The sequence below is a fragment of the Bos indicus x Bos taurus genome, chromosome 17 (assembly GCF_003369695.1).
Source record: "Bos indicus x Bos taurus breed Angus x Brahman F1 hybrid chromosome 17, Bos_hybrid_MaternalHap_v2.0, whole genome shotgun sequence".
Classification (NCBI taxonomy): domain Eukaryota; kingdom Metazoa; phylum Chordata; class Mammalia; order Artiodactyla; family Bovidae; genus Bos; species Bos indicus x Bos taurus.
Genome location: NC_040092.1, coordinates 32713184 through 32740532, shown reverse-complemented (window position 1 = coordinate 32740532; position 27349 = coordinate 32713184). Strand labels below are relative to the sequence as shown.

The following is a 27349-nucleotide window of genomic DNA, read 5'->3' as shown; positions in this document are numbered from 1 at the left end:
TCAAAGTATATGCGAATTTGGTAGTCAGATTAGATCAGATCAGTCGCTCAGTCGTGTCCGACTCTTTGCGACCCCATGAATCGCAACACGCCAGGCCTCCCTGTCCATCACCAACTCCCGGAGTTCACTCAGATTCACGTCCATCGAGTCGGTGATGCCATCCAGCTATCTCATCCTCTGTCGTCCCCTTCTCCTCCTGCCCCCAATCCCTCCCAGCATCAGAGTCTTTTCCAATGAGTCAACTCTTCGCATCATGTGGCCAAAGTACTGGAGTTTCAGCTTTAACATCATTCCTTCCTAAGAAATCCCAGGGCTGATCTCCTCCAGAATGGACTGGTTGGATCTCCTTGCAGTCCAAGGGACTCTCAAGAGTCTTCTCCAACACCACAGTTCAAAAGCATCAATTCTTCGGTGCTCATCCTTCTTCACAGTCCAACTCTCACATCCATACATGACCACTGGAAAAACCATAGCCTTGACTAGACGAACCTTTGTTGGCAAAGTAATGTCTCTGCTTTTGAATATGCTATCTAGGTTGGTCATAACTTTCCTTCCAAGGAGTAAGTGTCTTTTAATTTCATGGCTGCAGTCACCATCTGTAGTGATTGGAGCCCAGTCACTACATCTGGAGCCCAGAAAAATAAAGTTTGACGCTGTTTCCACTGTTTCCCCATCTATTTCCCATGAAGTGGTGGGACCGGATGCCATGATCTTCGTTTTCTGAATGTTGAGCTTTAAGCCAAATTTTTCACTCTCCACTTTCACTTTCATCAAGAGGCTTTTTAGTTCCTCTTCACTTTCTGCCATAAGGGTGGTGTCATCTGCATATCTGAGGTTATTGATATTTCTCCCGGCAATCTTGATTCCAGTTTGTGTTTCTTCCAGTCCAGCATTTCTCATGATGTACTCTGCATATAAGTTAAATAAACAGGGTGACAATATACAGCCTTGACGAACTCCTTTTCCTATTTGGAACCAGTCTGTTGTTCCATGTCCAGTTCTAACTATTGCTTCCTGACCTGCATACAAATTTCTCAAGAGGCAGGTCAGGTGGTCTGGTATTCCTATCTCTTTCAGAATTTTCCACAGTTTATTGTGATCCACACAGTCAAAGGCTTTGGCATAGTCAATAAAGCAGAAATAGATGTTTTTCTAGAACTTTCTTGCTTTTTCCGTGATCCAGCGGATGTTGGCAATTTGATCTCTGGTTCCTCTGCCTTTTCTAAAACCAGCTTGAACATCAGGAAGTTCACGGTTCACATATTGCTGAAGCCAGGCTTGGAGAATTTTGAGCATTACTTTACCAGTGTGTGTGATGAGTGCAATTGTGTGGTAGTTTGAGCATTCTTTGGCATTGCCTTTCTTTGGGATTGGAATGAAAACTGACCTTTTCCAGTCCTGTGGCCACTGCTGAGTTTTCCAAATTTGCTGGCATATTGAGTGCAGCACTTTCACAGCATCATCTTTCAGGATTTGGAATAGCTCAACTGGAATTCTATCACCTCCACTAGCTTTGTTCATAGTGATGCTTTCTAAGGCCCACTTGACTTCATATTCCAGGATGTCTGCCTCTAGGTCAGTGATCACACCATTGTGATTATCTGGGTGGTGAAGATCTTTTTTGTACAGTTCTTCCATGTATTCTTGCCATCTTTTCTTAATATCTTCTGCTTCTGTTAGGTCCATACCATTTCTGTCCTTTATCGAGCCCATCTTTGCATGAAATGTTCCTTTGGTATCTCTGATTTTCTTGAAGAGATCCCTAGTCTTTCCCATTCTGTTGTTTTCCTCTATTTCTTTGCATTGATCGCTGAAGAAGGCTTTCTTATCTCTTCTTGCTATTCTTTGGAACTCTGCATTCAGATGTTTATATCTTTCCTTTTCTCCTTTGCTTTTCGCTTCTCTTCTTTTCACAGCTATTTGTAAGGCCTCCCCAGACAGCCATTTTGCTTTTTTGCATTTCTTTTCTATGGGAATGGTCTTGATCCCTGTCTCCTGTACAGTGTCACGAACCTCATTCCATAGTTCATCAGGCACTCTATCTATCAAATCTAGGCCCTTAAATCTATTTCTCACTTCCACTGTAGGTCATACCTGAATGGTCTAGTGGTTTTCCCTACTTTCTTCAATTTAAGTCTGAATTTGGCAATAAGGAGTTCATGATCTGAGCCACAGTCAGCTCCTGGTCTTGTTTTTCCTGACTATATAGAGCTTCTCCATCTTTGGCTGCAAAGAATATAATCAATCTGATTTCGGTGTTGACCATCTGGTGATGTCCATGTATAGAGTCTTCTCTTGTGTTGTTGGAAGAGGGTATTTGTTATGACCAGTGCATTTTCTTGGCAAAACTCTATTAGTCTTTGCCCTGCTTCATTCCATATTCCAAGGCCAAATCTGCCTGTTACTCCAGGTGTTTCTTGACTTCCTACTTTTGCATTCCAGCCCCCTATAATGAAAAGGACATCTTTTTTGGGTGTTAGTTCTAAAAGGTCTTGTAGGTCTTCATAGAACCGTTCAACTTCAGCTTCTTCAGCGTTACTGGTTGGGGCATAGACTTGGATTACTGTGATATTGAATGGTTTGCCTTGGAAACGAACAGAGATCATTCTGTCGTTTTTGAGATTGCATCCAAGTACTGCATTTCGGACTCTTTTGTTGACCATGATGGCTACTCCATTTCTTCTGAGGGATTCCTGCCCGCAGTAGTAGATATAATGGTTATCTGAGTTAAAGTCACCCATTCCAGTCCATTTCAGTTCACTGATTCCTAGAACGTCGACATTCACTCTTGCCATCTCTTGTTTGACCACTTCCAATTTGCCTTGATTCATGGACCTGACATTCCAGGTTCCTATGCAATATTGCTCTTTACAGCATCGGACCTTGCTTCTATCACCAGTCACATCCACAGCTGGGTATTGTTTTTGCTTTGGCTCCATCCCTTCATTCTTTCTGGAGTTATTTCTCCACTGATCTCCAGTAGCATATTGGGCACCTACTGACCTTGGGGAGTTGCTCTTTCAGTATCCTATCATTTTGCCTTTTCATACTGTTCATGGGGTTCTCAAGGCAAGAATACTGAAGTGGTTTGCCATTCCCTTCTCCAGTGGACCACATTCTGTCAGATCTCTCCACCATGACCCGCCCGTCTTGGGTTGCCCCATGGGCATGGCTTAGTTTCATTGAGTTAAACGATAAGGCTGTGGTCCTAGTGTGATTAGATTGACTAGTTTTCTGTGAGTATGGTTTCAGTGTGTCTGCCCTCTGATGCCCTCTTGCAACACCTACCGTCTTACTTGGGTTTCTCTTACCTTGGGCGTGGGGTATCTCTTCACGGCTGCTCCAGCAAAGCGCAGCCATTGCTCCTTACCTTGGACGAGGGGTATCTCCTCGCCGTCGCCCTTCCTGACCTTCAACGTGGGATAGCTCCTCTAGGCCCTCCTGCGCCCTGCAGCCATGGCTCCTTGGACGTGGGGTTGGTCCTCCCGGCCACCGCCCCTGGCCTCGGGGGGTTGCTCCTCCCCGCCACTGCCCTTGGCCTCGGGCTTAGGGGCATGGGGTATCTCTTCCCGGCCGTCGCCCCTGACCTCGGACGCTGGGTATCTCCTCTCGGCCGCCCCCCCTGACCTCGGACACGGGGTAGCTCCTCTTGGCCGCCGCCCTTTGGGTATGGGGTCCTCCCGGCTTCTGCCCCTGACCTCGGATGTGGGGTAGCTCCTCTCGGCCATTCTTTGGCGCGCCCGTCGCAGCTGCCTGCGCTTTGGCGTGCCCGTCGCAGCCGCCTGCGCACGGGACACAAAATCCAGGTGTAAAAATCAATTTTATTTTTATGTACCAGAAACAAACAGAAAATGCAGCAAAACAGGATACTACTTACAATATCATCAGCAAATATAAAGTATGTAGGAATAGATCCTAAAAAAAGATGTTCTGGTACAACCTTGTAAATCAACTATACGTCAATAAAAAGAAAGGTGTTCTATACATGGAGAAAAATGATAAAACTATTGAAACAGGATGTAAATAAGTGGAGAGATATATCGTGTTTGTGAACTGAAAGATTCAATATCATAAAGACTGAATCATAAAAATTCTATATCATAAATTTATCAGATTGATAAAAATAATTTCCATGTAATTACAATAAAAATCTCAACTTTTTTTCTGGAAAAAAAAAAAAAAAGACTCTCTAGGTATCATTCTTGTTCTGTTGTGAGTTATAAAGGACACAAGGAACACACTCAGCACAGTGCCCGGCAAGAGGTTAACACCCCGATGTCAGTAGTGAGGACTGTGGTTTTGTATTTAATGTCACCCAGTGCCAGTACTCTTGCCTGGAAAAATCCCATGGATGGAGGAGCCTGGTGGGCTGCAGTCCATGGGGTCGCTAAGAGTCAGGCACGCCTGAGTGACTTCACTTTCACTTTTCACTTTCATGCATTGGAGAAGGAAATGGCAACCCACTCCAGTGTTCTTGCCTGGAGAATCCCAGTGACAGAAGAGCCTAGTGGGTTGCTGTCTATGGGGTCGCACAGAGTTGGACATGACTGAAGTGACTTAGCAGCAGCAGCAGCAGTGCCAGTGACACAGAAAGAGGGCTCAGGTTCCTAAATTGCACCCTGTTCCACTCAGGCAATGAAGACGAAGATCAGAAGCTTGGTTCAATATCAAAAGTGATCGCTAGTGAGAAGAGAATGCACCAAGAGCAAGGCAGCTGATTTGAAGTCCAGAACTTGGATGGCCTTGTGGTTTTTCTCAGGTGATGCCCAGCTTTTGTGCACAGCCCTCGAGTTGTCTCTGTCTTGAGCGCGTGGGGCTGTGAATCCAAGATCCACGTCAGGGACGACTTAGCCTTCCAGGAAGGGATTTATTCCGTTTCTTTGGATGGAATGTCACAGACGGTTCTAATTCTCAGCCCTACATGGTTGTGTGGTTCTCATAAAATGGTGGGACTGCGTGTAAACCAGGCAGAGCTCTCCCCACCCAGGCTCACGTGGAAGCTGGCCTTGTTTGGCACAGGCTGTGACAGCTTGTCCTGTGCCCCAGCATTTGACAGTAAATGTTTTCAAAGATGTATCTGTCTTAAATTTGATTTTTTTAATTTATTTTTTGGGGGGCTGTACTCTGCGGCATGTGGGATCTATTTCCCTGATAAAGGATTGAACCCATAACCCCTGCATTGGAAGCATGGAGTCTTAACCACTGGACCACCAGGGTTAAAGGATTCCTTGGACTTAAAACTTTATCATGAGAACAAAAGGATGCACTGAGAATGACTGTACATACTGTACTCTTGCCTGGAGAATCCCATGGATGGAGGAGCCTGGTAGGCTGCAGTCCATGGGGTCGTGAAGAGTAGGACATGACTGAGCAACTTCACTTTCATGCATTGGAGAAGGAAATGGCAACCCACTCCAGTGTTCTTGCCTGGAGAATCCCAGGGATGGGGGAGCTTGGTGGGCTGCCGTCTATAGGGTCGCACAGAGTCAGACATGACTGAAGCGACTTCACAGCAGCAACAGCACAGGTCAAGAACCACATATGATTTACCTACCAGTTAAGGCCTAGGATTTGTCACCAAGTTTATTCATTCCCCCTCAACCCCCTGCCCAACCCCACACCCAGGGCCTGGCTCTATTCTCCGCTTCCCCTACATCCAGGACAGCCCCAGATTCGGACTCCTTATCCTCGTAAGTCTCTAGGCAGCCTCTTCCGATCAATGAGAAGAAAGTGCCATTTGAGCTGATACACACACACTCATCCTCTATGCCTAGAAACGAGTTCCTGCTGCTGCTGCTGCTGCTGCTGCTGCTGCTAAGTCACTTCAATCGTGTCTGACTCTGTGTGAGCCCATAGACGGCAGCCCACCAGGCTCCCCAGTCCCTGGGATTCTCCAGGTAGGAACACTGGAGTGGGTTGCCATTTCCTTCTCCAATGCATGAAAGTGAAAAGTGAAAAATGAAAGTGAAGTCACTCAGTTGTGTCCGACTCCTAGCAACCCCATGGACTGCAGACCACCAGGCCCCTCTGTCCATGGGATTTTCCAGGCAAGAGTACTGGAGTGGGTTGCCATTGCCTTCTCTGGAGAAATGAGTCCCTAATCACAAGTAAAATGTGAGTGCCTGTGCCGTGAATTCATGTCTCCTCGCCTAAGAGCTGGACCATTCCTTCGTGCTATGTAACACAGGGCAGCGTCTCCATCCATGCCCTGTTTCCTCTCTGGCTGCGTGTCCTTGGTGGTCTTCGATCCCATCCCCAACCCTCTGCATCTGTAAGAGTCCCACTAAGGTGGCACTTTGTTTCTCATTGCAGAGACTCTTCAGCAGCTCCCACTGAAGTAGCTCAGAACCTGGATTTTAATCACAAACTTTCATCTAGTGGGTTTTTATAGCCTGAACAGCTGCTCTTCCTAATTCACTGCTCCAGGTTCCTGTAAGACCGGCTGCTAAGAAAGCTCGGGCACCTGCAGTAGACTTGGTGACATGCCTGGGGCAGCTGCCTCTTTGGAGGCACTGGAAAGGGGTTGTAGGTCATCTGGATTTAGGTAGAAAGATGACTTCCAGGTTGAGTGACACCTGAAATATTTCCCCACATTTTCAGAGGTCAGTAAAAATCACATCAGGTCTCTCTTCTGGGTCTTCATGTGTTTAGCTATTTCTTACTCTGGTAGCGGGCCACAATGCAATGATGATACATGTGTAATAAACCAGTGAAGATCACTGCTTTTGTTATTTTCATAGATTTAAGAGCAGTACATTTTTGTTTTTTTAATGGATCTGGTCTCTGCCAAACTGTATGTGTTGTTTATACAACAATATATGGAGACCAGGACTTCCCTGGTAGTCCAGTGGTTAAGAATCTGCGTTCCAATTCCAGGAGATGCAGGTTCAATCCCTGGTTGGGGAACTAAGATTCCACCTGCCTTGGTGCAACTGAACACTTACAGCACAACTAGAGAGAAGCTTATGCACCACAACAAAGATCCAGAGCAGCCAAAAATAAATAAACAAGTAAATACATAAATATTTAAAAAAATATATGGAGACTATTGAAATCTTTGGTTTCAAACTGAGGAGCTTCTCTAAGTGGTTCATAGGTGGGCATGTATCCCACCCACGGGCTTTCATTAATCCAGGTCTTGTCATGTCTGTTTTCTGCTCCTGCATCTGACCTCATGGCTAGATAATTTAAGACACTTGGCTTTCCCACAGAAACAATGTGATACTGGACTTGAGGACTGACTCTTCTTAGGTATAATCCCAATGACCATATTAAATCAATTAGTCATAACAGATATTACAGCCAATATATCATACAGTATCACACCTTGAATGATGTGTAGAAGGTAATAAAGAGAACCATGGGGATGCATCAGTAATATATGTATATGGGATACAGTGTGATATAATAAAGACAATTTTTTTGAGGCTTTGAAACTTCTGCCTCCTGTTTGACACAAGTTCCTGATTGAACTCAGAGGGCTTCTCTGAGTTTGATGGACATGGGAACAGACTTCTTGATAGCTGTTCAATAAATTGATCCAAGGTTGGTTTCTTTATGAAACATTTTTCTCACCATGAATTTATTTAGAGATTCCATTCTAAAGAACATCAGCCCTGGGTGTTCTTTGGAAGGATTGATGCTAAAGCAGAAACTCCAGTACTTTGGCCACCTGATGCGAAGAGTTGACTCATTGGAAAAGACTCTGATGCTGGGAGGGATTGGGGGCAGGAGGAGAAGGGGATGACAGAGGATGAGGTGGCCGGATGTCATCCACTGACTCGATGGACGTGAGTTTGAGTGAACTCTGGGAGATGGAGATGGACGGGATGCCTGGCATGCTGCAACTCATGGGGTTGCAAAGAGTCAGACAAGACTGAGTGACTGAACTGAACTGAACTGAACTGAAACACAAAAGAGCTGTAAACTGCGGAAAATTCTGAAAGAGATGGGAATACCAGACCACCTGACCTGCCTCTTGAGAAATTTGCATGCTGTCAGGAAGCAACAGTTAGAACTGGACATGGAACAACAGACTGGTTCCAAATAGGAAAAAGAGTACATCAAGGCTGTATACTGTCACCCTGCTTATTTAACTTCTATGCAGAGTACATCATGAGAAATGCTGGGCTGGAAGAATCACAAGCTGGAATCAAGATTGCTGGGAGAAATATCAATAACCTCAGATATGCAGATGACATCACCCTTATGGCAGAAAGTGAAGAAGAACTAAAAAGCCTCTTGATGAAAGTGAAGGAGGAGAGTGAAAAAGTTGGCTTAAAACTCAACATTCAGAAAACGAAGATCATGGCATCTGGTCCCATCACTTCATGGGAAATAGATGGGGAAAGAGTGGAAACAGTGTCGGACTTTATTTTTTGGGCTCCAAAATCACTGCAGATGGTGATTGCAGCCATGAAATTAAAATTACTCCTTGGAAGAAAAGTTATGACCAACCTAGATAGCATATTCAAAAGCAACAACATTACTTTGCCAACAAAGGTCCATCTAGTCAAGGCTATGGTTTTTCCAGTGGTCATGTATGGATGTGAGAGTTGGACTCTGAAGAAGGCTGAGCGCTGAAGAATTGATGCTTTTCAACAGTGGTGTTGGAGAAGACTCTTGAGAGTCCCTTGGACTGCAAGGAGATCCAACCAGTCCATTCTGAAGGAGATCAGCCCTGGGATTTCTTTGGAAGGAATGATGCTGAAGCTGAAACTCCAGTACTTTGGCCACCTCATGGGAAGAGTTGACTCATTGGAAAAGACTCTGATGCTGGGAGGGATTGGGGGCAGGAGGAGAAGGGGACGACAGAGGATGAGATGGCTGGATGGCATCACTGACTCGATGGACGTGAGTCTGAGTGAACTCCGGGAGTTGGTGATGGACAGGGAGGCCTGGCGTGCTGCGATTCATGGGGTCGCAAAGAGTCAGACACGACTGAGCGACTGAACTGAACTGAAGTTGTTGTACCCACTGTGGAGAACAGTATGGCGTTTCCTCAAAAAACTGAAAACAAACTCAGCAACCCCACTCCTGTGCATACATCCAGGCAAAAACATAATTCAAATAGATCCATGCACCCCAGTGTTCATTGTGGGACTGCTTACAATAGCCAAGACATGGAAACAACGGAAATGTTCAACAGATGGATGGATAAAGAAGATGTGGTACATACATACAATAGATTATTACTCAGCCATAAGAAGGAACGAAGTAGTGCCACTTACAATAACATGGAAGGACCTAGAGATTGTCAGACTAAGTGAAGTAAGCCAGATGGAGAAAGAAATTTATCATATGATATCGATTCTCTAGTTGTACTGCATGGGTTTAGTTGCACTGAGCATGTGGGATCTTAGTTCCCCAACAAGGAACTGAACCTGCAATTGGAAGGTGGATTCTTAACCACTGGACTACCAGGGAAGTCCTGGTCTCCATATTTTTGTATAAACAGCACATATAATTTGGCTGACCAGATCCATTTAAAAAAAAAACAAAAAACAGTGGAATCTAAAGTATGACAGGAATTGACTTATTTATGAAACAGAAACAGACTCATAGACATACAAAGCAAATTTATGGTCACTAAAGGGAGAGGGGATGGAGGGAGGGATAAATTAGGAGTCTGGGATTAATAGAGACACAAGAATGCTCAAACTACTGCACAATTGCACTCATTTCACACGCTAGTAAAGTAATGCTCAAAATTCTTCAAGCCAGGCTTCAGCAATATGTGAACCGTGAACGTCCAGATGTTCAAGCTGGTTTTAGAAAAGGCAGAGGAACCAGAGATCAAATTGCCAACATCCGCTGGATCATGGAAAAAGCAAGAGAGTTCCAGAGAAACATCTATTTCTGCTTTATTGACTATGCCAAAGCCTTTGACTGTGTGGATCACAACAAACTGTGGAAAATTCTGAAAGACATGGGAATACCAGACCACCTGACCTGCCTCTTGAGAAACCTATATGCAGGACAGGAAGCAACAGTTAGAATTGGACATGGAACAACAGACTGGTTCCAAATAGGAAAAGGAGTACGTCAAGGCTGTATATTGTCACCCTGCTTATTTAACTTCTATGCAGAGTACATCATGAGAAACGCTGGACTGGAAGAAGCACAAGCTGGAATCAAGATTGCCGGGAGAAATATCAATAACCTCAGATATGCAGATGACATCACCCTTATGGCAGAAAGTGAAGAGGAACTAAAAAGCCTCTTGATGAAAGTGAAAGTGGAGACTGAAAAATTTGGCTTAAAGCTCAACATTCAGAAAACTAAGATCATGGCATCTGGTCCCATCACTTCATGGCAAATAGATGGGGAAACAGTGGAAACAGTGTCAAACTTTATTTTGGGGGGCTCCAAAATCACTACAGATGGTGACTGCAGCCATGAAATTAAAAGACGCTTACTCCTTGGAAGGAAAGTTATGACCAACCTAGATAGCATATTCAAAAGCAGAGACATTACTTTGTCAACAAAGGTTCGTCTAGTCAAGGCTATGGTTTTTCCAGTGGTCATGTATGGATGTGAGAGTTGGACTGTGAAGAAGGCTGAGCGCTGAAGAATTGATGCTTTTGAACTGTGGTGTTGGAGAAGACTCTTGAGAGTCCCTTGGACCACAAGGAGATCCAACCAGTCCATCCTAAAGGAGATCAGTCCTGGGTGTTCTTTGGAAGGAATGATGCTAAAGCTTAAACTCCAGTACTTTGGCCACCTGATATGAAGAGTTGACTCATTGGAAAAGACTCTGATGCTGGGAGGGATTGAGGGCAGGAGCAGAAGGGGACAACAGAGGATGAGATAGCTGGATGGCATCACTGACTCGATGGACATGAGTTTGAGTGAACTCCGTGAGTTGGTGATGGACAGGGAGGCCTGGCGTGCTGCAATTCATGGGGTCGCAAAAAGTCAGACATGACTGAGTGACTGAACTGAACTGAACTACATATAAAATAGATGATCAACAATAACTTACTGTATAGCACAGGAAACTATATTCAATATTCTATCATAAGCCATAAGAATAAAGCCAAAAGAATATGAACATATATATATATATATATAAGTGAATCACTTTGCTTTGTAGCAGAAACTAACACAACATTGTAAATAAACTGTACTCCAGTAAAATAGATGAAAAAAACACGAACTCCTCTTGACTATTTACTGTTTGAGGAAGGTACTATGATTCTTTTCCCTTACAGAGCAGGGAATGGAGGTATTGGCAGCTGAGGCCCCTTGCTGAAGCTGCACAGGGGATCAATGATGGAACCAGGATCCCAGCCTAGGCTGTGGGTTCAGGGACTTAGTGGGAGTCCAGCATGTGAGAGGGGAAATGGAGTCAGAACATGGGGCTGGAGCCACAGTGGGAGGCACCTAGCTGGGTGAGCACTTTTCCACGAGGCAGGGTCTGGCCAGGTCAGTCCCAGCTGTTTTGTCTCATAAGCACCTGCCCTTTCTTCCCAGGGCCTCAAGTGTCTACTGGCACCCCATTCTGCATCATTTGCACACAAGATGCTTCATTCATAATACCAAAATGAGTCATCAGTAGTAGATATAACCCACTTATTTGCTATAATAAGAAAGAGCTCATTAATAGTTATTTTCTGTATTGTTTGTTCCTTTATTAAATCTTGAAAACTTTTTATTGGAGTATAGTAGATTTACAATAGTGTGTTAGTTTGAGGTGTACAGCAGTGATTCGGTTATACATACAGAAGTACATATATCTATTTTCCCAAATTCTTTTTCATTGTATGTTAATACAAAATATTGAGTATAGGTTCCTGTGCTGTACAGTAATTCCTTGTTGCATAATTGATATAAAATGATATTTGTCTTTCTGTGTCTGACTTCGCTCAGTACGATAATCTCTAGGCCCATCCACGTTGCTCTAACTGGTATTGTTTGATCCTTTTGAACGGATGAGTAACATTCCATCACATATATATGTACCACAACTTCTTTATCCATTCCTCGGTTGATAGACATTTAGGTGGCCTCCATGTCTTGACTGTTGCAAATAGTGTTGCAATGAACACTGGAGTCCCTGCATCTTTTCAAATTGTGGTGCTCTCCAGATATATGCCCAGAAGTGGGACTGCAGGATAAAATGGTAACTCTATTTTTAATTGTATTATCTTCAAGTTTCTATGTAAAAAGTTCTATACAGTGTTTCAAAACATATCATTAAATATTATCTTTGGAAATTTGGAAAAAAAGAGAAGTGAGATTCCTCCCAAACTTCCCTCCAGCCACACCCTGTGCATTCTTCCAAATCCCACCCCCACACAACAGTGTCCTGGAAATTTTTCAAATTAACGAGAAATAGAGAAGTATTGTTGGTATGGAGTTGATCAGTATGTAGACTCACACAGACACACACATTTCAGAAGTTCTGGGTGTTTTTCACCACAAATTTCTCATTTATGTTTGGGTTCATTTAGGTGAATCACAGTCTCATTCAAATTCCTAAGATCTCACACTCATGTTGTTAGCAACACAGAAGACTTTTAAAAGATAACAAAGCTTCCTTTTTCAACCAAGTTATAAAAGCTAAATAGAAAATAGCTTTTCTAAAATTAGGTGTGCTGTGGAATGGCTGCTGTTTCTTTCCCAGATGGGTGTGTGTGTGTAGTTCTCACGAGTTATTTGAGTCCTAACAGTCTGTTGTTTAATATAAAAATAATTACATTAGCACCTTTCATCCTTAAGTGCTGTATAAAGTAGTGGCTTTCTTGATACCACAGGAAGCGGCTAGTTTGGGAAGGCCACATAGTGACCATCTGTGAGCAAGGAGAAACCTTGGCTACAAAGCCCAAATAGCCCTCCATTTTTGGGAAATAGTATATTGAATTGGCCAGAAAGTTCGCTTGGGTTTTCCACATGATATTATGGAAAAATCTAAACTAACTTTTTGGTTAGCCCCATATTAACATTAACTTCCTAATACACAGGTGTTAATATTTCCCTATTTCATAAAACTTGGCTTTCTATTGTTGCTATTGTTCGGTCGCTAAGTTGTGTCTGACTCTTTGCAACCCCATGGATTGTAGCCCACGAGGCTCCCCTGTCCGTGGGATTTCTCAGCAAGAATATTGGATTGGGTTGCCATGTCCTCCTCCCGGGGATCCTCCTGACCCAGGAATCGAACCTGTGTCTCCTGAATTGCAGGCAGATTCTTTGCCACTGAGCCACCAGGGAAGTCATGGCTTTCTATATTATTCCTCAAATAGATTGAAGGAATTACTTGTATCTGAACTCTCAGAAAATAAATTTTAAGTTCAATGCTTCCTTCCTGGAACAGACCATGAAAACAAAAAGCAAGATAGGTATCACTGACGTGCACTCTGTGCTGCGTCCAAAGTGGTTCTGTGGACAAGAGGTTGGTACCTGGGGCACCACCTCTCCATGTGTCACCAGGCTCCCTAGCCCCAGGTAACTGGCTTCCCAGTCAGTGTGGGCTTCCTCCTTCTGGCTGTGACTTTATGGATGATTTTTGGTGAATTGGAAAAAAACAGACATCCTGATCCTCACATCTTTTGTTAGGATGTGGAAATGTGAAAACAAAAGAAAGGATGGAAAGAAAGAGAAGGAGGGGGGAAGGAAGGAAATAAACTCAAAGCAATTTAGAGCCTAGTGAGTGATTTTATTTCTAATTAAGGAAGGCTAAAAATGCACCATGGTGGTTACCAACTTCTGTAGGGCTTAACATACACATTGAGAATGTTTTTCAATGAAAATATAACCTTTTTAAAAATATATTGCACTTCTTAAAATTAGTATTAAGCATACTCCATAGGTTTTCAACAAATATTCTTTGATGATGCTAACAAGATACAAAGCTAAGAAAAATGTATAAATTAGAATGAGTTCTAGTAAACTTGACATTTAACTCCACAATCAGGCTTCTTTAAATATACTGTCAAGAATTCAGAAACTTGGGCTTGATCTAATATCCCAGGCACAGGTGGCTAAAATACCAGGACATATGTTTTCTGAATCTGGCATTTATCCTGGCTTTTTGAGATGTTTGGAAGAAATTCTAATATCATTATAAATTTAGGACTATAGTTTTCCCTATTATTCATATATAACACTTCTGAAGTATGTCAGCTGTGTTGACGAAAGTGCCTAGAATGCATAGCAATCTGGATCTAGCTATTCTCTTCCCAGGACTCAGGAAATCTTAATTGAGCAAATTGAAAACAACCCATTCAATAGAGAGGCCCCTGGTATGTGGTCCCACTGTCTCTGGACACAAAGAAAATGGCACTGAAAATAAGCGCTTGGGGCCCATATGGGCTCTTGCAGTTGGGGAGAAGTTCGTAGGAAGTTTCTCTGTGTTGTCATCATTGTTGAAGTTTTTAGTGTGACTATTGGTCTGCATAGTGCCAGCCACATCTCAAATGGCTGTGAGTAACTTGAGGTGTGAGATCTGTCTTACTTGACTTTCTATTGACAGCATCCACAGCCTTCTTCCTAGTACTTAGCACAGCCTAGCAGATCATGAAAAAATGATAGGAAATGGAGACTGAGATCTCGTTCTTTTTTCATGCAGAGTCTTTGATAACAAACCAAGTTGCAGAAGGAGGTGGGGGACGGGGGTTGTGGAATGAGCTTTTAAGTGTGCATGAACTTGAGAATTATTCTCCTTCTCGGTTATTCAGTAGTGATTCAAGGACTACTTAGCTTTTATTTATTTTTTCTTTTGCTGAAACTTGGTTATACTCTTATGTTCACAATGCCTGTGCTACCACCCCTAGTGCAATTCTGTACTGTAAAGCTAATTGGACAATTAACTTGGGAGGAACACACTTCCTAACCTTTGAATTAATAACAGTGCCAACACATTAGAAAACTCCAAGGGTGAGGGCAGTCACCAACCAGGCACTTAATTATATTTCAGGAACTGTGGCCTGGGCACAAGCAGAGACTTGGGAACCTCCTGTGTAGCTTTCCTGTAGCTTGAATATTTGAGTCCACTCATATTTCAGACTCTGGTAGGGCCCATCCGCCAACTATGGGTAAAAGACTGGTTGCAGAATGATTGGGTACTCATCACAAATCCTAACAATTCCCGACAGAATAAGTTCTAGTGTTGCTAGAAGTCCTCACGTATCTTGAATTATCGCCTGGATAAGGAAAACATTAATCTCCCTGGAGAAGTACAGAAAAAAAAAACAATAGAAATGTGCCTTCTCTCTAAGGATAAATAAGGCAGCATTTATAATGTTTTTCATGACAAATCTACATGTGTGGTCTTAATGAAAAACTGAATATGGAAAAAGAGCCAGTTGAAGAATTTTTTATTTTTCCCCTATTTACATGCTAATCTGCCCTCTATTCTTTATAATGTTTCAGTTTTCCCATTGATAAAATGAGCATTGCATTAGTTTTCTGTTGAGCGTAATCTTTTGCCACTAAATTAGAAACTGAAGCTCTGGTACTTTGGCCACCTGATGTGAAGAGCTGACTCATGCTGGGAAAGACTGAGGGCAGGGGAAGAAGAGGATAGTAGAGGATGATATGGTTGGATGGCATCACTGACTCAGTGGACATGAATTTGAGCAAACTCCAGGAGATAATGAAGGACAGGGAAGTCTGGGTGCTGCAGTAAACAAGAACATCTTAAAGCAACACCATTTATTTGCTCACAGAAGCAAATCATAGATTAGAAGTAGATTAGAAGTCAGGGAAGTCTAGGCTTGATTCTCTTCTCAGAACTCACTAGGCTGAATTTCAAAGTGTCAGGTGTGACAAAGATCAAATCTGAGGTCGGGGGTCTCTTCCAAGTGCATGTCTTTGTGGCAGAACTCAGTTCCTTGTGGCTATAGGACTGAGGGCCTATTTCTCTGCAGCTGTCAGGCAGGGAACAGTCTCAACATCAAGAAGCTGCCCACATCCCTTTGTCGATGGTCCCTTCTATCTTTAAAGCCAGCAACAGACACCCTCCCTCATGTCCAAATCCCTCTCACATTTCAAATCCCTTTTACCCAGAGGAGCCCAGGTCCTTTAAAGAGCTTGAGTGATGAAGTTAGGGCCACCAAGGAGAAACTTCCTTTCTTAAAGTCAGTTGATTTGGAATCCTAACTACACCTGAAAAATCCCTTCACAGCAGTACCTAGGTTAGTATTTGGCTGAATATCTGGAAGAAGGTGTATATATAAGGACATCTTGGAAGTCTTTAGAATTCTGTCTTCCACGGGGAAAATAATGTTATATAATATTATTATAATCTTAGAGTATTGTCAAATGGATTAGTGAGATAAATGTGTAAAGCACTTAGCATAGTATCTAGTACAATAAGTCTAAAGAAGTGGGATCTAGTATTCTTAATGCCTCACTATACTATGTTTTCATAACTACATGAATTTTAAAATTATATTATGATAAACACTTTAGAAATGTAATGGAATATGTTTCTCATTAGTTGGATACTCTACAGAAAACACGTACTATGGTCAGAGTCAAGGAAACAGGAAACTTTATGTTTAGTCTGTTTGTTAAAATTTGATAAACTAATTCAAATTATTTAAAAACAGTGCAATAAAAAAAGGGGAGATGGGGATATAATTCATATTGGTACTCAGCTCAAGCCTCCATATCCTTTGGCATAAAATGAAGTATGGGCGTCTGCATTGTTGTTCACTTCTTGCTTTTTAGTAAAAAAAAAAAAATGCACCACAGAATCCATGCCTTAAACACTGACATTTTTCAGGGAGATCTGTTTTGTTTCTACTCCTGCTCTGAATGTAAAATGAATGCTTCAAATGCTCTATCCACACAAAGGCTTGATGCCCCCTTTCTCCCTTCAATAGTTCCAGTTGAGAATAGGCAGCATTATGCAATTTGGTGACCGGGCACCAACAATGAGAATGCTTCTCCCTGGCTATGGGAAGAAAAGCAGCTAAGGGGTTAACAGTAATATTTTGCAAATGGAGGCAAGTGAAGAAAAAATTACATTAGCATAAGAAAAGGTAGGCTTAGGGGATTTTCCACTTCACTGTTTGGTATAAGAGCTCCATGTTACCAAGGAGGAGGATGGCAAGAGAAATCCTAATGTTTATGCTGTTCTTGAAATGCATGGCCATTGTACTCATTGGCTATATTAGGAAAAACATCCTGAGTTAAGCCTGGCAAGAAAGTAAGAGGATTCCTCAGTTAATATCGCTTCTAGAGGAGAGGTGGTTTGTGATTAAAAGTAAAAATATTAAGCAATGATTTTCATTATTAACTAGAATGGACCCCGATGTCTGTAATTAATTTCACTTAAATTTAATAGCTCATTTGAGAAATTGTGCCTAATTCACAGTATCTAAATGTAATTAGCAGATATTTCTTTTTCCTTAATACCTAGACTTATTTAAAGATTGCTTAATAGGGAATATCCAATTTCAAGTTATAATTATTTTTGCTAGTTGAAAGCATGCAAAATAACTGCAAAGATTCTTACTGATCTCCTTAGCATAGAACATGTACTACTCAGTTGTCACCTGTTTCTATGAAGGTGCTGAATTTGTTATTGAATCAGTCTTTGCTTCACTTTTATGAATAACTGATCAGTAAAAAAAAAAATTTTTTTTATTCTAAATTTCATTAGATTTAATAACAAAGTGAGCACAACTGTCCAAATAAATCATGATGAATCTCATTAATTAAGACAGAGAAAGGTCAGCTTATTTTAGGTAAATTTCTATGACATTATGTGCTGATAACTATAGGAAAAATGGGGTAGGGTTAGAGGCTAATGAATGCATTGTGTGTTCCTAAGGAAAATCTTTCCAGATTAAACCGGTGAAACTTTGGGTTATTAAAAATGAGAACAAAGATCAAAGATTATCCCAGTCCTGGGAAATTTGCCCATAAACTGATGATAAAATTATTTGTAAGTCAGTTGATAAGATTGATATTCAGGGAATAGGTGTCAGAAATCAGTTGAGACTCAGGAGTTTGGGGGAGAATGGATACATGTGTATTTATGGCTGAGTGCCTTTGCTATCCACCTGTAACTATCACAACATTATTAATTGGCTGTACCTCAATATAAAATAAAAAGTAAAAAAAAATCAGTTGAAAAAGATTTTACTATTACAGACAGATGGTTGTTATTTAGTCGCTAAGTAGTCATGTCTGACTCTTTGCAACCCCATGGACTGTAGCCTGCCAGGCTCCTCTGTCCATGGGATTTTCCAGGCAACAATACTGGGGTGGATTGCCATTTCCTTCTCCAGGGCATCTTTCCAACCTGGTATCAAACCCACGTCTCCTGCATTGACAAGAGGATTCTTTATCACTGAGCCACCAGGGAAGTCCTAAACACAGATTATCACTTTTCAAACTTTTGGAATAGTGGCTTAGCCTTTCATTTAAATCTTGTTTATTTTATCCCTTCTTTTGTTTATTATTTTACACATGGACATTAAAGATCTAGAAGTGATCAAGTTTTCAGATCTTCATCACTGAGAAATGACTTAAATAGATCTGCTTTCCCAACACAACCCTTGATCAGGAAAGGCATTATAAACCAAAGCTTGAGGAAAAGGGAAGAACACAGGGGAGATAGAAAAGGGTACCAGGTGATTTATCTAAGGTTAACATTATGATATGATTTTGCTACGTTTCGCCCTTTTTGTCTTTTTTATTGATGTATTTGAGGTTGATTTACAGTGTTGTGTTAGTTTCTGGTGTGCAGCAAAGTGGTTCAGACAGACAGATAGATGATAGATTCTCTTTCAGATTATCTTCCATTATAGGTTATTACAAGGTATTGAGTATAGGTCCCTGTGCTATACAGTAGGTCCTTGTCAGTTATCTATTTATATAAAGTAGTTTGTATCTGTTAATCCCAAGCTCCTAATTTTTTCCTCCACTCTTCCATTTCCTTTGGTAACCATGAGTTTTTTCCTATGTCTGTGAGTCTGTTCCTGTTTTGTAAATAAGTTCATTTGTATAATTTTTTTGGATTGCACATGTGATATCAAACGACATTTGTCTTTGATTTATTACACTCAGTGTGATAATCTCTAAGTCCATTTATGTTGCTACAAATGGCAGTATTTCATTCTTTTTATGGCTGAGTAATAGCTCATTGTACATATGTCCCACATCTTTAACCATTCATCTGTTGATGAACTTTTAAGATGCTCCATAACTTGTCTATTGTGAATTATGCTGTAATGAACATTGGCGTGCACATATCTTTTCAAATTATAATTTTCTTCAGATATCTGCCCAGGAGTCAGGTTGCTGGATCATATGGTAGTTGTATTTTTAGGTTTTTAAGGAACCTCTGTACTGTTTTCCATAGCAGCTGCACCACTTCACATTCCAAACAACACTATAGGAAGATACCTTTTTTCTACTTCTCCAGCATTTACTATTTGTAGACTTTTTGATGATGACAATTCTGACCAGTGTGAGGTGATACCTCATTGTAGTTTGGATTTGCATTTCTCTAATAATTAGTGCTGTTGAGCATCTTTCCACATGAGGGTAAGGTGATGTGAAAAAAGCTAAGCTGAGACAAAATGATGTCATGTTATAGTTGCTGGGGGGAAGGGATTGTTAGGGAATTGGGATGGCTATGTACACAGTGCAATATTTAAGATTGGTAACCAACAAGGACCCACTATGAAAAACAAAAAATAAATGGTAAGTCCTGGTTTTGAGTGCCTGCTCATGTAGATATAGAATCATGAGATGTTTAGAGATTGTAGATGACACTCTTCTGCAGACCCAACAGCTGTCCTTTTATAGAGAGGGCAGGGAAAGCACAGAGGGTCAGATTTATTTTACTTCTTGTATCTTTTCTTCTCAGTTCAAGAATCAAAAGACCATGTTTCCTCAACTGAATTTAGCGTTTCTTGTTTAATTGCTCCACCTGACCTCCTCTTTGACTAGGAACCCAGACTCTCAGACATGTTCATGCAGAGTGACCTTGGAATCAGGGGACATTGATTTTCTTCTTTTTTACAGTATGAAGAGTTCAGTCAAGCGGCTATTGACAAACTAAGCCACAGATACCAGAGCCCATGGTAAGTATATTTACATCAATTAATTAATCTTTCCTCCTAAATTAGTAACAGAGTTAATTTCTTTTTATTGGAGTAATTTGCTTTACAATGTTGTGTTAGTTTCTGCTGTACAGCAAAGTGAATCAGTTATATGTTTACCCATATCCCCTCTTTTTTGGATTTCCTTCCCATTTAGGTCACTACAGAGAATTGAGTTAGAGGTCCCTGTGCAATACAATAGGGACTCATTATCTTATTATGTACCTCATTATCTATTTTATACCTGCATTGCTCTTCAATTACTCAGCTACATGTTTACCTATATCCCCTCTTTTTTGGATTTCCTTCCCATTTAGGTCACTACAGAGAATTGAGTAGAGGTCTCTGTGCAATATAATAGGGACTCATTATCTTATTATATCTCATTTTCTATTTTATACCTGCATTGTTCTTCAGTTACTCAGTCGTGTCCGACTCTTTGCAACCCCATGGACTTTAGCATACTAGGCTTCCCTGACCTTCACCATCTCCTGGAGCTTGCTCAAACTCATGTCCATTGAATCGGTAATGCAATCCAACCATCTCATCCTCTGTCATCCCCTTCTTCTCCTGCCTTCAATCTTTCCCAGCAGCAGGGTCTTTTCTAATGAGTCAGCTCTTCACATCAGGTGGCCAAGTATTGAAGCTTGAGCTTCAGCATCTGTCCTTCCAATGAATATTCAGGATTGATTTCCTTTGTACCTACATGTATGTGTGCTAAGTCACTTCAGCACAGTGGTGTATATATGTTAGCTCCAATCTCCAAATTCTTTCCATTCACCCTTTCCCCCTTTGATGTTCATATGTTTGATCTTCAAGTCTGTGCCTCTATTTCTGCTTTGCAAATAAGATAATCTATACTACTTTTCTAGATTCCACATATATGCATTAATATACGATATTTGCTTTTCTCTTTCTGAGTTACTTCACTCAATAACAGAGTTAATTTTTCTTAATTTTTTTATGTCCTATAGGTTTATTTGTACATTTGTGAATTTTTACTCCTAATAAGCACAGAAAATCTTCACTATCTACTCGGTCAGTTCAGTTGCTCAGTCGTGTTCGACTTTGTGACCCCGTGGACTGCAGCATGCCAGGCCTCCCTGTCCATCACCAACTCCCGGAGATTACTCAAACTCATGTCCATTGAGTCGGTGATGCCATCCAACCATCTCATCCTCTGTCGTCCCCTTCTTCTCCCGCCTTCACTCTTTCCCAGCATCAGGGTCTTTTCAAATGAGTCAGCTCTTTGCATCAGGTGGCCAAAGTATTTGGAGCTTCAGCTTCAAGGTCAGTCCTTCCAATGGATATTCAGGACTGATTTCCTTTAGGATTGATTGGTTGGATCTCATTGCAGTCCAAGGGACTCTCAAGAGTCTTCTCTAACACCACAGTTCAAAAGCATCAATTCTTCAGCGCTCAGCTTTCTTTATAGTCCAACTCTCACATCCACCCGTGATTACTGGAAAAAATATAGCTTTGACTAGATGGAGTTTTGTTGACAAAGTAATGTCTCTGCTTTTTAATATGCTGTCTGGGTTGGTCACAGCTTTTCTTCCAAGGAGCAAGTGTCTTTTAATTTCATGGCTGCAGTCACCATTTGCAGTGATTTTGGAGCCCCCAAAAATATAGTCTGTCACTGTTTCCACTATTTCCCCATCTATTTGCCAGCTGCCATGATCTTAGCTTTCTGAATGTTGAGTTTTAAGCCAACTTTTCCACTCTCCTCTTTCACTTTCATCAAGAGGCTCTTTAGTTCCTCTTCACTTTCTGCCATAATGGTGTTGTTATCTGCATATCTGAGGTTATTGATATTTCTCCCAGCAATCTTGATTCCAGCTTGTGCTTCCTCCAGCGCAGCTTTTCGCATGATGTGCTCTGCATATAAGTTAAATAAGCAGGGTGACAATATACAGCCTTGACGTACTCCTTTCCCAATATGGAACCAGTTTGTTGTTCCATGTCCAGTTCTGTTGCTTCCTGACCTGCATATAGGTTTCTCAAGAGGCAAGTGAGGTGGTCTGGTACTCCCACCTCTTTAAGAATTTTCCAGTTTGTTGTGATCCACACAGTCAAAGGCTTTGGCATAGTCAATAAAGCAGAAACAGATGTTTTTCTGAAATTCTCTTGCTTTTTCGATGATCCAGTGGATGTTGGCAATTTGATCTCTGGTTCCTCTGCCTTTTTTAAATCCAGCTTGAACATCTGGAAGTTCACAGTTCATGTACTGTTGAAGCCTCACTCAGAGAATTTTGAGCATTACTTTGCTAGCATGTGAGATGAGTGCAATTGTGCGGTAGTTTGAACATTCTTTGGCATTGCCTTTTTTTGGGATTGGAATGAAAACTGACCTTTTGTAGTCCTGTGGCCACTGCTGGGTTTTCCAAATTTGCTGGCATATTGAGTGCAGCACTTTCACAGCATTATCTTTTAGGATTTGAAATAGCTCAACTGGAATTTCATCACCTCCAATAGCTTTGTTCATAGTGATGCTTCCTAAGCCCACTTGACTTCACATTCCAGGATGTCTGGCTCTAGGTGAATGATCACACCATTGTGATTATCTGGGTTGTGAAGATCTTTTTTGTATAGTTCTTCTGTGTATTCTTGCCACCTCTTCTTAATATATTCTGCTTCTGTTAGGTCCATACTATTTCTGTCCTTTATTGAGCCCATCTTTGCATGAAATGTTCCCTTTGTATCTCTAATTTTCTTGAAGACATCTCTAGTCTTTCCCATTCTTTTGTTTTCCTCTATTTCTTTGCTCTGATCACTGAGGAAGGCTTTCTTATCTCTCCTTGCTATTCTTTGAAACTCTGCATTCAAATGGATGTATCTTTCCCTTTTTCCTTTTCCTTTCACTTTCTTTTCACAGCTATTTGTAAGGCCTCATCAGACAACCATTTTGCCTTTTTGCATTTTTTTTTCTTGGGGATGATAATGATCCTTGTTTCCTGTACAGTCACAAACCTCCGTCCATACTTCTTCAGGCACTCTGTCTATCAGATCTAATCCCTTGAATCTATTTCTCACTTCCACTGTTAATAGTAAGGGATTTCATTAAGGGGAGGAATGGGGCAGGGCAAGTAAGATGAGAGCACATTGCAGGTAAAGGGAACCAGCCTGTTAAGAACAGCAGCTGGATGTTGGAGGGTGGGGCCTTTAACTATATAAATGGTTGTTTTCAATGAAAGAACAAAAATATAACTTTTTTGGTTAAAAGCCCCTCATTTCATGCTGTTGGCCTAGAAACCATCATAATGCATCGTGTTAGTTAATCAATGTAATCCTATTAAAGTCACACAATGGCTTGAATTGACACTCTCTTGAGTGACTTCACTTTCACTTTCACTTTAAAGCAGTGGTAACCAAAATGAAACCTGTATGTTCAGTTACAGGGAAAGAGCAAAACCTAGGCTTGTCATCTATTGGAACATATAATTAAGATTTCTAAGGGAAAAGAGATCAATCAGCATTGCTCTTACAGGAGTACAGATTCAATAATGTCTTTGTTTTCCTTAGATTTTTGGAGGTCAGGGTTTCTGCACTTTTGGGGCACTAAGCACAACCTCTGCTTAAAAACCTTCTGGCCTCACTCTCAGGCTTGGCAGAGGCTCTGAAAGAGGATGACTCTACAAGGTCCAAGTGTGCCCACCTGGTTGCATTCTCTCAGCTGTGCCAAGAGCCATCCATCTCCTTCCTGGGCAAGGTTTGTGTTTAGCCTCCCCAACTGTTTGCATGTTCTGTCATCAGTCAACTGCATTCACTCAATAAATCCAGCATCTCTTGTATTCAAAGCACTGCTAGACTCTGCAGCCATGGTGCTGAACAAGCCTAAGAACTAAGAGAAGTCACTGGGGACTTCCCTGGTGATACAGTGGATAGGAATCCAGCTGCCAATGCAGGGGACACAGGTTCAATCCCCAGTCTGGGAAGATTCCACATGCTGTGAGCAACTAAGCTCATGAACCTACTGAGGCCTTGTGCAGCAGTTCCTGAAGTCCATGTCCCTCGAGCCTATGCTCTGAATAAGCGAAGGCGCCACAGTGAGAAGCCCATGCATTGGCAACTAGAGAGTACCCCTGCTCACCTCAACTAGAGAAAGCCTGTGTGCAGCAACATAGACCTAGCTCAACCAAAAAAATAAAAATAAATGAATAAATACATTTTAAGAAAGAGAATTCATTGAAAGATTTAAAATAGGGAACAATGTGATCCAATTAAAAAAAAAATCACTCTGGAATATTGAAGTGCTGCATGGAGAAAAAAATTGAAATGTGACAAGACAGTTGTAGGAAGCTCAGCCAGGAAATAATTTCGTTTCAACAAGTCGCTCTTGAGTTTTCAGTGCGTTCTGTAAACAATCCAAAATCAGTTGTGATGAAGAGAGTTGTGAGAAGGAAAGGATTTGAGCTCAGCTTTCAAAGGAACGCAGGCTTTAAATAAATGAGAAGAAGAGATGATGTTTGCTGTGACAATGGGGAGTAAGAATGTATTCAGAGATCGGACGAAAGAGATTTTAGCATTATCTTAATTTTACAGGAGAAGAAATTGAACTTCAGATGCTAAGTAAGGTACACAAACCCGGGTTACAGAACTAATATCTAGGTCCAAGTTGACTGATTCCACAGATCTGGGTTGGGATCTGGGCTTGAATCTTTTCAGAAGGCTCTTCAAGCGATTCTGATGATCATTCAGGGCTGAGAATGACTTGTGAGGACTGAAAGAAGAAAGGGATGAGCCTGGGGGCATCCACACCAGGAAAAGGTGAGTGAGCATCATGGAAGAAGGAAAGAGCCTCAGAGGCAAGGACCTGAGGACAATGGGAGGCTGTAAAAGGCAGGGAAGAACTCAAGGAGGAGGGTTTATACAAGGAAATGGAAATCCAAGAAAACAATAACAGACAAATATTTGGAACTTATCAATGGTCTCAGAAAAAGCATTGGAGGAAGAGAAGAATGAGTTGAGGGCATATAAGCGGCATTGAAGAATTTTTGTCGGCTGACGTAATAGAGCCAAGAGACTGCTCTGATTTTGAGACCAGAAGTCCAGTCAAGGACAATGACAGGATTTCCTCCATTCTGGGGTATACTTTGAAAATCTAACTCCTTGAAATCAGGATGTGTTTTATGGTAGTTATTTATGGTAGATGGTAGTGACTCTCTTTCTGCCCCCAAGTTAATCTGTTATTGAATCAACGGTGTGCTATCCAATTTATTGCATCTAAAATTGTCGTTGTTATTTGAATAAAGCTCCCCTAGCAGTTCTGACCTTGAGGGTAGGTGGGGGAGATCCAAGATTTTGAGCCTCATTTTCAAGTGTAAATACTAGAGACCTGGGTTCGATCCCTCAGTTGGGAAGATCCCCTGGAGAAGGGAAAAGCCACCCACTCCAGTATTCTGGCATGGAGAATTCCAAGGACTGTATAGTCCATAGGGTCACAAGGAATCGGACACTACTGAGTGACTTTCACTACTACTACTAAAGACAGGTAAAAACATACTTCAGCAAACTTGAGATGAAGGTCTGCCATGTGACAAGTTCTCAAAATTTAAAAAGTAATAAGCAGGGTCCTTGCCCAAGTCACTCACAGACTTTCAGGACAGATAGATATAAAAAGAAGATTTCAATACAACATCCACTGATGGAGAATGACCACAATAATGGGGTATGGGTTGACTTTATTCTTTTCCCTTCTGAATTAAAGGAAACATTCTTTTGTTTTAAATACATAAGTTTCTCTAGACATGAGGTCTGATGATTAACTCATTTTTATGTGGTCTCTTCTCACAGCTAGGTGTTTTCCAATATAAATGAACAGTATGTCTAATTTCAATAAGAAGAATAAAAAGCACAGATAGGAAGTGGGAGAACAGTTTGCAGTCAAATTAAGAGTCAGTTTATAAGAGAATGCACTGCAAATAGTGAATCAGTGGGAATTTTTGTTTTGAGAATTGATATCTGTTAAAGTTACACGTTACTGAAAATTGTAGAGCATAGCAGCATCCTGCTTTCTTTCCCTTACCTTTAACATAGAGTTTGACATATCAGTTCAGTTCAGTTCAGTTCAGTCGCTGACTCTTTGCGGCCCCATGAATCGCAGCACACCAGGCCTCCCTGTCCATCATCAACTCCTGGAGTTCACTCAGACTCACATCCATAGAGTCGGTGATGCTATCCAGTCATCTCATCCTCTGTCGTCCTCTTCTCCTCCTGCCCCCAATCCCTCCCAGCATCAGAGTCTTTTCCAATGAGTCAACTCTTCGCATCAGGTGGCCAAAGTACTGGAGTTTCAGCTTTAGCATCATTCCTTCCAATCTGAAGGAGATCACTTCAGAATGGACTGGTTGGATCTTCTTGCAGTCCAAGGGACTCTCAAGAGTCTTCATATATAATAAGAGTTTGACATATAGGGGTACTCAATACTTGGTGAATCAGATATAAAAGACAAAATCCCTATTCTTAGTGTACTCAGAATGGCACAGATTGGTACAGCTCAAGCCAGAAAAACTGGAGGACTTTGGTCATGAGGACTTCCTGAGTGAGATGAAATTTAAGCTGGGTTTAGAAGGAGAACATTAGGAAAATCTCTGGTTGCCTCCCTGGGTAAACTTGTTATCCATTGCACATGAAAAGCTTGCTGAGATTATGAAATCAACAGACTCGTTCACAGGCAAACTTCCTTCCAGAAAGGCACTGCCAACATGACTGTGCCCTAATGTCACTATGAAGTTGCCTCTTTGCCATTTATTTGCCAATGTATCATTTGTCTTAGGACTAATGTCTTAAGGACTGGTTCACAGTCCTGTGGATAGCCACTGTCAGTAGATGGTGGGGTTGTGGGTGTGGGTGTCAAGGATGCTGCAGATTCTAAAGTGAGGGTGACCAGACTAGGTGTCAGTCAAGAAGAGAGGAGCAACATGACTTTTAAAAAGTCAAAATTAACTACAATGTCCCCTAACTTTTCATTTATTTGAGGGTCACAGCTCTTTTCAGTGTGTTGGCTCTCCTGTGTCTGCCTTCTTATAATCAAAGGATTTGTTTGTCAGTTCCCATTCTCAGGAGGTGTACAACGTGGCAAGTGGAAAGAGTGCTGAAGTGAAAATCAAGAAAGGCTGGTTTTACCAGGCTTTTTCCTGGTGAAGGAATTTATCCTTCACCAGGAAAAAAATGAAGGAGGTTTAGCTAGAAAGGAGTACAAAAGTGTTTGCAATGATGCAAAGTCAGAAATAGCCTGCTAAGTCACTTCAGTCGTGTCTGACTCTGTGCGAGCCCATAGACGGCAG

General features: G+C 41.5%; 1 protein-coding gene across 1 annotated transcript in view; it reads left to right on the top strand.

The window, feature by feature from the left end:
• Window positions 1-27349, top strand: part of C17H4orf45 (chromosome 17 C4orf45 homolog) — a 134096-nt gene that overhangs the window by 53335 nt on the left and 53412 nt on the right. The window contains exon 3 of the mRNA XM_027567248.1: window positions 19987-20045. Within this exon, the coding sequence (XP_027423049.1) occupies window positions 19987-20045 (59 nt within the window). The remainder of the gene's footprint in view (window positions 1-19986; window positions 20046-27349) is intronic.